General features: G+C 37.0%; 1 protein-coding gene across 1 annotated transcript in view; it reads right to left on the bottom strand.

The window, feature by feature from the left end:
• LAMA2 (laminin subunit alpha 2) overlaps positions 1–12,554 on the bottom strand; it is a 362,543-nt gene that overhangs the window by 202,737 nt on the left and 147,252 nt on the right. The window contains exons 10-12 of the mRNA XM_069851862.1: positions 7,374–7,534; positions 3,662–3,802; positions 2,109–2,282 (exon numbers count right to left, since the gene is read on the bottom strand). Coding sequence (XP_069707963.1) covers positions 2,109–2,282; positions 3,662–3,802; positions 7,374–7,534 — 476 coding nt within the window. The remainder of the gene's footprint in view (positions 1–2,108; positions 2,283–3,661; positions 3,803–7,373; positions 7,535–12,554) is intronic.

The following is a 12,554-nucleotide window of genomic DNA, read 5'->3' as shown; positions in this document are numbered from 1 at the left end:
AGTAGCTTATATATTCAAAGATGAGTAGGATAGGGTGACTCTAAAGTATTTGCTCATGTTCTTGCCTCACTATGACATAAACAAGAATGCTGTACCATCTATAGCCTCTTGTTATGTATAATGTCTCCTTAGAAACACAAAGCCCAGTATCACATAGCCAAGCGTCACCCAGATATAGACAAAAAAAAAAAAGCTAAGGGCTGTGCACTCAGGACCATCCTATTTATAACACATTTTTCATCCAAAAGAAGCATTTGGAGATGGATGTAAAACAAGCAGATAGCACGCATATGGCAATCAACATTGTGGAAGCATACATGCAACATGTCAACTTAATATTAAGAGAATTATCGTAAATAAGGTTTTTTGAGCTATATTTGAATACCAAGAAATGCAGGAGGGTTACTACCTTTGTTTTTCAATGTTATTTTGAGGAATCACATTTAAGAGCAATAATTTTAACAACAAAAAGAAAGGCAGTTTTCTGTGACACTAGGTTTATAAATAACAATAGAAATGTATGTCTTGATACAAGTTTTCCTAAATCATTCTCTACATTTCCTAAGACAAAAATTCTTAAAAGAAGCTTGCCTGATCTGAGATACCAATCATTATACTATAACACAGCTAGCAATAACTCTCAAGAAAGGATGTTTTTATCTAGTTCCAGCTATTTGGTTTTATCCAGTTTCAACTATTTAGAGAAACGTTTTATTAAGATTACAAATAAGGACTCTCAATATTCTATTTCCATTTCCCTTTCCATAGTGTAAATCATATGGCCTAAGCATGTCATTATGCCTTTAATTTATGTGATGCAATATGACAGTTAAGATGTACTGTGGTAATTTGTGAGTGCTTTCAGTATTACTGTAGTATCAAAAATTTATATGGTTCAGTTATTAAGGCAAATTGCTTCATTCATACAGAGATATCTGACAGTAACCACAAAGGACCTCCAAATTACACTGAAAAAGTATCTTCTATATTCAAATAATCTGTGCACATTCTTACCATTATGTTGCGCACTGAATAGAAGCAGGATGAAATTCTCTCTGGAAAAGTATCAGTTCACATCTCAGGGTAAGTTCAGAAAACATGAAAGGTTATAGAAGAAACTCTCCCTTGGCTAGCTATATGAGTCTAACTACCTTTAACAATTTATAGCCATGAACAGGATGCCCAGCTCTTTGGAATAATGCTATTTAGTTTCAACTTGCTCACTTACCTTCTGTCATGTTGATTTTCAGCCAGCAGGAAGAAAATAAATAAATAAGAGGTTGAGTAGCCTGAAGAAACTGCAGAGGAAAATGTGCTGAAGTGCAATAGCGTTAGCATTACTGATAAGTTTTAACATAATTATGGTAAATGGAGAGCTGTTAAGCTTTTTTCACTTATAGGACTCATTCAGCCCTCAGTTCTACTCTCTGGAAATAAAAAGAGATTTACATGTAGGCATCGTGTATGACAGCAGAAAGTCTAATGGTGAGAAGCCTGAAAGTCAAACCAGTAAAGCATCCAAGACTGTAGAAAGCAAATATTTGGTATTAACCTGCAGGGCATGACTATGTGTGTACATGCACACATGGACACATGCCAACTTGAATAAGTATACACATTAGTACTGGCACAGAGCTCACAACAGCATTTTCTGAGTTCTGGGGCAGAGAGCTCCCCACATACAAGTTTCTTGCCAACCACTGAAGTTTTGTAAGACACCCCCACAACATCTGATACACAACTTGCATCTCTGAAAAGCAGACGAAAGAATTAGTTTTGCATAGCTGAGGATAAGGTGGGAAGAGAATAAGACAAGCTGAACGACACACTGGCTAATTCATTGAAAAAATGATGCTGTGAATTACATAGACTACTCTAATAACTGACATCAGAGGCCTGAAGAGGGCTAAGATAAAAGATACTTAGTTAATATTCTCTACTTAACTTTTTCCTCTCAATGATACTTCATACGCCTGATGTCTGCTTGCAGTTTTGCTGGTCAAATACCTATCCAACTTAATCTTCCCTCTGTTCCACCCCCCTTCTAAGCCTTACTTCTTTCCTTAACAAATCAAATTAGCATTTAGGCAAGTACCATCTGCACTTACTTTGTTGCCCAAATAAGAACTGGGTGCACTCCAATAATAAGTCTGCGGCAGTACTTTTCGCGCAGCCACATTGCTGATGCTGAACTGCTGATGGCCATCAAATTTCTTTTGCTTGGGGGTAACTCTGATGACACCTGGTAAATCAGTCAGGTACCAGCCATTCATGTCTTCTACCTATAATGACAGAAAAAAAACCCAACCAACAGAATGAAACAAATTACAATGAGAATCAAGACATCAGTCCTTTCAATAGTCAAAGCCTGTTAGTCTTCCTTTTTTAAAAAACTGATCAGGTTTATATGATTAATAGCAGTTTACAAACAAAGGAAACAACAAAGTAATAACAACAGAAAAATAATCTCTTATTGTATGTGACTGGGAGTTATAACTTCAGAAGTAACTGCAAGTATTTGCTTTTTCTGCTTCATACAGACAAGAGTGAGAAGGAAATTCTATCACACAAACTTATGCGTAAGATTATCCTGAAATGTTATACAAATTTCCAATAAATAATATCAAGTCACAGAGGGTACAGAAGATGAGCAGACAAATGGGAATACATTTTCTGATTGTTGTAGGCAGCATAATTTATAATAATTTGTAATTCTAAAGCCTCATAACTTACAAATTCCAATATACGTTTTTCTTTTTCATATAGCCAAAGAAAATCTGGAAAGCACTAGAACTTGAATTTCTGAAATCCCATAACTAGATATGAATCATCAGAGAAGAGCACAGTGTTCAGGCTTCTGGAGCCTGGATACAAGCAAAACAATAAATTTGCTCAGCCATGGGATGGAGAGTTTTCCAGATGCAGGCATGCAAACAAGGACATTAGCCATATATGACATTACTTGCAGACATCCAGCATACCAACACAGCCAAAACCAGGAGCTATTAGACCTAGAACACATTTTCCAAACTCAGTCTACAGATATGAATATGTACCATGCATCCATTACAGTGGAATCAATATCTGAGCTTTGAGAACTAATTTAAAGTTTAGAGTATATTTACAGGCTAAAGACATTTTTCCACAGGACAAAAAAGAACAGTAGGTTCATCTCCCTTCCACATCCTTTCCTAGGAATGCAGTATGCAAAAGAAATTCACTCAACCAGCTGCCTATAGGACATCCCTCTTTCTTACCTAAGCTGTATGTTGTACATTTAGTGTTTCAGAATTCTTAATTATTTTAGGTATAGAAATTTAATAATGACCTGGAAAAGAAGTTTCCCTATGGATACGTTGAATTTAATTCAGGACTGATTAAATATGCACATTCCAGGACAGTGTTTATGCACATGGCTTCATTTTTGACTGTTATAACTTCTTTTGCGCTTCTCATTGTTAAACTGCACATTTTCAGAACTTTCTTGCAATGAAGAGACACAAGGCTTATAAGCATTTTCTTTTGGATAAATGAAAAATACGTGGGGTACAAAAGAACATGCATGATTTTATAATAAGACACACTCTTGTGACAATACACAGTAACAACACACAAAACACAAAACCAATGAGATTTACTGATATGTTAAGATTTTTCTTACAGTCCTGTAGGTAAGGTGAGAGTGTGTGCAGACATTTGTTTTCCCCGAGCAGAAACACTCCTCACAGCCTTTGGGATTATTTTGCTGCAGATTGAAGAAACCTGGTTTGCAACGGTCACAGTTTTCTCCTTCAACATGTTCCTGGAAATGCACATTAGAATATTACTTCAGTTGCAATAGACTAGAACTTGAGGTCTCCAGCTTTACACTCAGCAGAAGAGGACTATAAAGACATTTGTAGGAATGACTACTCTTATTTGTGAATATTAGTAAAGAATCCTCTGTCTGACAGAAGTTACTGTGGCTGCATATAAATAACAGGACACAAAATATAGATAGTATAGGATTCTCAGTTTCTGTTTTACATTAATGACATAGCTGATTTCAGGGAAAAATCTAACTTACCTCCTTTAAAAGTGTCAGAGGGGAAGGAAATAGGGGACACAATGTTACAACCTCAACAACTATAGTTTGTAGGTATGGGTGATAAAATCTGCACAAGTCTAATTGATATAAATTACATGTACATAGTATTAGTCATCCCAAAGTCATACCATATCAGTTTTTCAGTAGTCTATCACTAACAGGTAAAATCAGGCTAAATCCAAGTGTTAAAAGGGCTGCATTTCTTCTTTCCATAACTACACATGTTTGCCAGCCACGCAGCCTGGTCTGCAAGCTCTTACTCTGCAGAAAGCCAGGCACAAAACATACATGACAAATTCTAAACTTAGCATTTGGTAATTACATTTTTCAGTGAAAGCTTATGTTGTGCATTAAGTCTTGCTGGCTTACACAATAAATCACTTTGTCCTGTAGGCAAAGATAAACTAAGCTTTTCTACAAGGGCTATGTTGTAAAAGGTGCATGCTACGATGCTGGCTTAGTAATTCAATATTTTTTCCATGATAGCCCAGAAAATTCTTTCCCTATCAAAAGTGCTACATACAGTCCCTTTAATCCTGGAGACAGTGCTCTATGGTATGTACAGAGGACCAAATTGTTGGCTCCACGTCAGCAGAGAATGAACATGTTATAAAAAGCCTGCCCACACTGTGTAGTCTACGACTGCTTGAAACACACAGCATTGAAGTAAATTCACCAGAAGCCACTTGATAGCCTCCTGGTTCAGACCTAGCAAGGATGGGAAAAGCAGGGCAAAGCATGAGGAGGTATGGGTAGAAAGGGTAGCACACATCGATTAAGAGAAAATGAGAAGGAAAGGATAAGGACAGATCAAAAAGAAGATAAAATGAAAATGTAAATAGATTTTCACCACTAATTATACAGTAACATGTAGCAAAATTTCTTCACGCTGTCTCTGTTGCTGTGTGGTATTTATGCTCCCCTTTACACAGACTCTGTTCAACATACCAAAAATCTCTTTAACACAACTCAAGGCTCTCAGTCAATTACTTTTAACTTTAACATCTCATTAAAGAGTGGTATTTTTACATTTTCACCAGCAGTCTCAGGGTTATTCAATGCATATTATTGCCACAGGTATGCTGAAATAACCCGGCTACTCATGATTCATGTGAAAAATAATAAGGATAACAACTGAGAAATCACCAAAACGCTCTTATGCGCAATTCTACTAACTAGAATTATGAACACTGGTCCCAAAGATTTCAGACTTTGCTAACATGCTTGGTGTGTGCAGAGTGGGAAAGATAAAAAAAAATAAATCTGCAAAGCAAAAGTATGTAAATGAAAAAAAATTCCTACTCCGCAGTCACAAGCATGTCATCAGTGAGTAAAACCGGTATAATTCAATTGAGTAGGCAGCAAATTTAGTGCATAATAGACATATAAAACTCAAAGTTGGAAAGGAGATCTAACCTTTCCTCCAGATAATGAAGCAATGTTTCTGCAGCCTTATTACTTTCTGAATACTGTGTTCAATCCAGTTTTAAATTATGCAAAAATGGGACTTTGACCAAATACCTACAGAAATCTCTCTGAGACAATTAGTGATAAAACAGACATTTACATCTGTCCCTCACTTTTCTGTACTTTAGCTTATTCTGGCTAATGTGGTAAAAATAACAATCAAATGCTCACTTCATTGCATTTCACTGCTTACAGTTAGAACTGTTTTTCAGCAGTCAATTTCCTTAACAAAAAAACTATAGTAAATTTAGAGCTCATCATGTGTAATTGAAAGATGTGATTAAAAGAAGGGAAGCATTTTTTCTAAGACCTGCTATTAACTTCTCCAGACATCCCACTTTATTCTTCATATGGAGCATAACTAATCTGATGATTTCAGTGTCCCTTTGACCATAATCTGTTTTGATTTGAATTTGAAGATTGCTAGTGAAAGTAAATGTGTATGTATCCGTACCTCAGCTATCTGCAAAGGGTATCATTTTTCTCCCACAGGCACTTATAAATGGATTAGCAGAGCAGAAAGGAAACAAAGGATGAACAGTGGGAAAAAAAAAGTATATCTAGTATGGACTCACTGAGGTAGCAAGAATTATCTCTATTTCACATCTGTTCATTTTGGTCTGGTTGTACTAACAAGCATTACACAAATAATGGCATAATAATAAGAATCATTCAGCCGTGGTTGTTCTGTATTTGGCATATAACACCTTTATCAATCTTCCTTTCAAGCCTGAATATAGCAAAAGCACCCCTTTTCTCATCTTCTGGACCCGATATAAAAGGAATTAGAACTGTGATGTGGATAGATGTTATTTCTGGTAGAAAGCATGTGACTGTTACATAAAGTGAGGATAAGGTTAATTCTCTGAGTAGATTTCAGTGCTATTCAGCTGTCACACCAGAGCATTATGAGCTGATAAACAGAAGTATTTTTTGTACATTCTGATATTTAAGGATGCAATGTATTTTAAGATTCAAACTTGTGACTAATTCTGTTAATTAAATCCTTGAAGTGAACTCCCACAAGTATGACACAGAAAAATTGACCCACGGTACAGTAAATTGTCCTTTGGGCCTACTCATGGTCACTTACTAAACTGTGACTTACAGAGCACAAGCACTGCTACTAGTAACTAGGTACTTTATAAGAAGTGGATGCATGTGTTTTTATAAGTTTTTTTTAATTTCAGTACACTGATATATAATATGCTGGAGGTACATGAGGACACATAGAGAAAATAATTCTTAATCTCCTGCCCAGAAATGAAGAAATTCACCCTAGAGAAAGGATGGTTCACCCTAGAGAAAGGATGGTTAAAGGATGGTAAAATAAGCTAGAGATTTCTAAACAACCATCTAAAGGCAGGAGAGAATGCTCATTTTAGAATTCAGCAAAACATTATATTCCTAACGACAACTCCTAAAAGGCAACTTTTGTATTTGTTTTAATACATCATCAGTTCACTCACTCTCTTGGAGTCATATTACAGGTCAGTTTTAGAGCCCACAATACTTGAAGCATATAGAAACAAACAATTCACGGGCTTCTTAATAATCTTTTAATTACAAATTTTTAAGATCTTGTATGACTGGCAGCAGGCTTCTATGTATCTATGCTAATTACAGTGAATACAAAGACAACGCAAGGCAATTTAAGACTTTACAAGAACAAGAGCAAGCGTTCTATGAGAAGTGAATAACATAGCTACTAAACCAGTTAAGTAAAATAGTGGAACACTATTGTATGACAGAAGACCATTAATTGCAAAGTTTCAATATTAGCATCCTCCTATGGCTCAGAAGAATTTAACATCCATACCTTGCAGATGCAGGGACCTATGCAAGGGTCAGTGTTCACACTGCCTTTCAGTAAGCACTCGCAGGGCAGGCACTCAGGATATCCTGTGTAACCCAACGCACATCTATTGCAGCTTTGTCCTGTATAGCCAGTCTTGCAGTGACAGAAACCAGGAAGCATACCTTTGGGAAGAGGGAGAAAACATGAGACATGCTTGCTTTATCATTATCCTTGTTATCAGATATGTGCATTTGAGCGCTTCCAGCAACACCTTTGGTAGATGTAACATGAAAGCATTTACTGTTGGCCAGAAGAGGCATCTATTTAACTCGGTATCCTGTCTGAGAGAGGCTAGAATTAAACCATGTAAGAATAGAGCACGTATATAGTGATTTGAATTCTGAGCTTCCAGAAATCCACACGTTAGAGATATCAATTGAAACTCATCCTTACTTCCTTGCATCTAACAATATCTGAAAAACTCCTCTTCCATTAATTCACCTATTTGCCATTGAACATGCTTTTACTTTTGGAATCCATAAAGCTCCCTGGTGGCAAGTTCCACGTTTAGATATGTGCAGTGTGAAAGAAAACACTGATGTGTGTTAAACCTGTATTTATTGTCCTCTAGTTTTCATATCATAGAAAACAGCAGGTAGCCATTCTCTACTCATCTTCACCACATTATCTGTGATTTCATTTTTATTTCATACATCAAAATCTCCTAAAAATATGCTTTGTATGGCTGAAAATTTCTGTTGTCCTTGTCTGCACTATTTTCAGTTGTAATAAATTATTAAAGGAGAAGGGAGTTCACCGTCTGGACCTATAAGCGGTTTGATGATTTTTTCAGCTTTGTTTTTTTAAACATCAGTAGTGCTTTCTAAGGCTCTTTTGACTTTTTTGACTACTGCTGAGCCAGCATTGAGCTGATATATCCAGGGCACAGTCCAAGGTAATTTTTAGCGCTGTTTCACAACTTAATTCGAAAGTGGTATAATCAATAGGCAAATAGAACTACTTCTCTTTGTGTTCTACTTTTATGGAAAAATTGCTACAGAAATTCATCAGTTATTTTACTACCCAGCCACTGACTATCTTGAGATCTTTCTGAACATTTTGCAGTTTCTTCATTTTCCTATGCTTAAAGATTCTGTACTTGCTAACTTTGTCACCTTCTACTCATCCCTTGTCTGTGTTAAATATGAATATTTTCAACAGTTCAAACTGGTCATCACTGTGAAAATGGTCTGTTTATTCTTTTAACCAGGTACTAACCCATGAAAGAACCTATCTCCTTATTCTATTATAATTTCTTTCACGGTCTTTGGTGAAGGATCTTGTCAAAACTTTTTGAAAATCAAATTATAATGAGCCTTTGTTCACATGTTCATTGAATCCTTCAAACAGATTCATAAGGCACATTGTCCTAAAAAAAAAAAAAATCAACACCTGGTCTTGAGTTTTGCCCATTTTTGTTCAGAAATTGTATAAATAATTTATTGTAGTTTTACCAATTTGCTTGGTACCAAACCTTCCAATTTTAGTTTCCTGGAACCCTCTGCCTTTCTTTTCCAAATTGGATAAACAATTTCTATTTATTTAGTATTAATGTAAGTTTTAAAAGTATTGTAAACTATATTTAATGCTTCAAGCCACTCCATTTTAAGTACCTCCAGAAGCCATGGATAAATAAGATATACGCCTGATGAATTTTCATTCTTCATTTATCATCTGCTCTAAATTTGACACTTCTGAACAAAGACTCCCAAGTGGGAAATTCCCTGAGCTCTTCTATTCACTGATAGAAAGAATTTATCTAGCTTTTCTGCTGTGTCCTTTTCTTTCCTGAGATCTCCAGTTATAACTTGATTACACCTTAATCATATTTAACTCCTACTGAATTTGAATCTCTAGCAGTTTTTTTGATTGACTTATCCAAAAAAGTACTCTTAGCTACACTTAAACATTTCGCAAATTATTCCTTATAACATGTGTACATGTTATTAAGAGTATGACTTTCCAGAATCTGTCACAATTTATGTCCTTTTCTGTTATTTGAATTGGATATAACTTTCGCTCTTTCAGGGAGCTTCCTTTTTATGGTTTAAATAGACACTTTTTCCTACCTTAATAACGTTGCTTGAATCATTTTGAACTAGAGGAATGCATCTTCTCTGAATGTGCAGTCTATGCACCCTATGCTTGCCATTAGCAATCTTGGATTGTTCATTTTAATTTTCTTTTTAAGGGTTTCCTTGTTTTGACTAAGTTGGAGTTTTGGGGGGGAGGCTTTTTTATTCTTACAAGAATGTTGAATTTCACTGCCCTTCAAGAGGAAGGGTTTAGAACAGTTCCTCATGCATAAATCCACAGGTACTTCTCTTTTTATGGTTCCTCTAACTAGCTGTTTGAAGAAGCAGTCACCTACAGGAGTTTTAAATTATATTATCTGTTAATCTACACAGAGATGAAATTCAATCTGTCTACCTTAACCTTGCAATCTCTTTGATCTCCTGTAGCGCATCATATTGACTGTCATCTTCTTGATCTGTCCTAATTATATACAGAATTTCAGTGCATGAAATTTCTGTGTTACTCACTACCATGAAACCATGTGCTCTGTGGGTTTTGATGCCTGTGGCCCAACTGATTCTCAGATTACTGACTGATCTTCCTCTCAGCTAGCCACTGGCGAGGTCCCACAGCACAGCAGGCCTCTGGCTCTTTTGTAATTTTTGCATACAAGCTGGACAATCTTGTCTTCTAAGAGGAACTTCTGTTTTTTACAAATGAAAATACCCTGCTGTACATCACAGTTCAGCAGTAAAAGACACAGGCAAGTCAAACTCTTCATAAACGAGCCTGTCTTATCTGAAAATCTCAAGAATTCATTCTTAGGTTCACAAGCTAAGTCTCACCATGGAACAACTCCCAGACACTTATTTACACGTATAGTCTCTCCTCCACTGCCCAGTGAGTCTATCTTTTCAGTTCCCAATCAAGAACCTTCCATTCTCCTGCTCTTTCCTTCATCTGCAGTTAAGGAAGAGAGACCAGAACTGGAAACTCCACCGGTACCAGCTGAGCAATCCCCTCATCCAATATACACAATAGGGGATAACTTTCATTGAACAAAAGACCTCACTCTCCACAATAGAGAGGAAGGTGTAGAGGCTACTAACTGTTATATATGCTTCATGCTCTGATGCTTGTTGATACGGTCAGTCTGTATGTTTTATTTGGCTCAAAGTCTTCTTTCATTCACAGCACTTGCAAGATCTAGGCTCTCACTGCATTACACAGTATATAAATTCCTGTCAGTGTCCCACTGGTTATCTTTGACCAGGCTTCCATAGTGCATAAGTAGTGCATATTATATCAATAGCATAATTACATTTTGATTTCGGGCAGACATTTCAGGTCTGTCTTTTGCTGTTGAAATAAACTAACATGTCAGCAGAAGCTTATCTTATTTTGCTTTTAGTCTATTACTTCATAGGCTTTGCTTGAATGAGACTTTATTTGTCAAAGCTCTTATTCCCTGTTTTCCACTTGAATATTATCAGTTTCTGTCCTATCTTTGAGTGTACATAGCCTTTGAAAGATCATCCTAGAAGATAAGTCATATTGAAATGTGAGATTTACCAGTTAGTTTTTTTACAGCCTACCAGTTTTTCAAAACTGCACAAAAATAAATACAGGCAAAAGCACACAATCGACCCTTGAAAAAAACCTGCAATCTCAGGACTACCCTTTGCCATTTTTACTCTTGTTTGACTGTGTGTAAACACCAAAAATGATTTCATGGAAGTCAGTGGGACTGCCTGCTGAGCAAAGTGCTATGAAGACTAAATAAAGATCGAGATGTCTAGACCTTATTTATCCTAAAGTGTCCAAGATTTTTTTTTCAGCAAAAACAAACACCTGCCATTGGGATTATATTGTACTTTAAGAGGTAAAAGGGAAGAAACTTCACTGCATGATAGCACGCAGTGAGGACTGAGTCACAAAACTCTGCCAGTTTCCAAAACTTACAGCTCTTGCAGGTGCTGAAAAGCCAAGTAAAATGGCTATTTGTAAAAATCTAGCCACTGTGGGTTGAATCAAGACTACTGATTCACTAAGAAAGCCTAATTACAGGAGTACAGAATAATTCTCATCATACAGGTTCCACCTTCTCTTCTGTATGGACAATTTCATAGAATCATAGAATCATAGAATAACCAGGTTGGAAGACACCCACCGGATCATCGAGTCCAACCATTCCTATCAAACACTAAACCATATCCCTAAGCACCTCGTCCACCCGTGCCTTAAACACCTCCAGGGAAGGTGACTCAACCACCTCCCTGGGCAGCCTGTTCCAGTGCCCAATGACCCTTTCTGTGAAAAATTTTTTCCTGATGTCCAGCCTAAACCTCCCATGGTGGAGCTTGAGGCCATTCCCTCTTGTCCTGTCCCCTGTCACTTGGGAGAAGAGGCCAGCACCCTCCTCTCTACAACCTCCTTTCAGGTAGTTGTAGAGAGCAATGAGGTCTCCCCTCAGCCTCCTCTTTTCCAGGCTAAACAACCCCAGCTCTTTCAGCCGCTCCTCATAAGACCTGCTCTCCAGCCCCCTCACCAGCTTTGTTGCTCTTCTCTGGACTCGTTCCAGAGCCTCAACATCCTTCTTGTGGTGAGGGGCCCAGAACTGAACACAGGATTTGAGGAACAGTCTCACCAGTGCCGAGTACAGAGGGAGAATAACCTCCCTGGACCTGCTGGTCACACCGTTTCTGATACAAGCCAAGATGCCATTGGCCTTCTTGGCCACCTGGGCACACTGCTGGCTCATGTTCAGTCGCTGTCAACCAACACTCCCAGGTCCCTCTCCTCCAGGCAAGTCATCACAGTATCAGTGATGGTCAAGTTTACATGTTATTTAGGTGGACTGGACATAGGTGGACAAGTTCAGTTTTAAAATTATTGCCTTTCAGTTACAAAACATAGAGACATTTTCATCAGTTTATTTTACCAATATCACAGTTTGCAAACATTATAAGTTTTTGGCTCTACCTTTTTTATATTGCTCATGAACCTATTATATAATGTAGTTATGAAAGAATATATGAAAAGCATTCTTGAATATTCAAACCAAAAAATATACTATACAAGCAATAATAATAATATTTCATTTCAGAATGCCAAGTGTAATATGTG

Source organism: Phaenicophaeus curvirostris, chromosome 2 (assembly GCF_032191515.1).
Source record: "Phaenicophaeus curvirostris isolate KB17595 chromosome 2, BPBGC_Pcur_1.0, whole genome shotgun sequence".
Classification (NCBI taxonomy): Eukaryota; Metazoa; Chordata; class Aves; order Cuculiformes; family Cuculidae; genus Phaenicophaeus; species Phaenicophaeus curvirostris.
The sequence above is the reverse complement of the archived record's forward strand: the minus strand, read 5'-3'. Positions and strand labels throughout refer to the sequence as shown.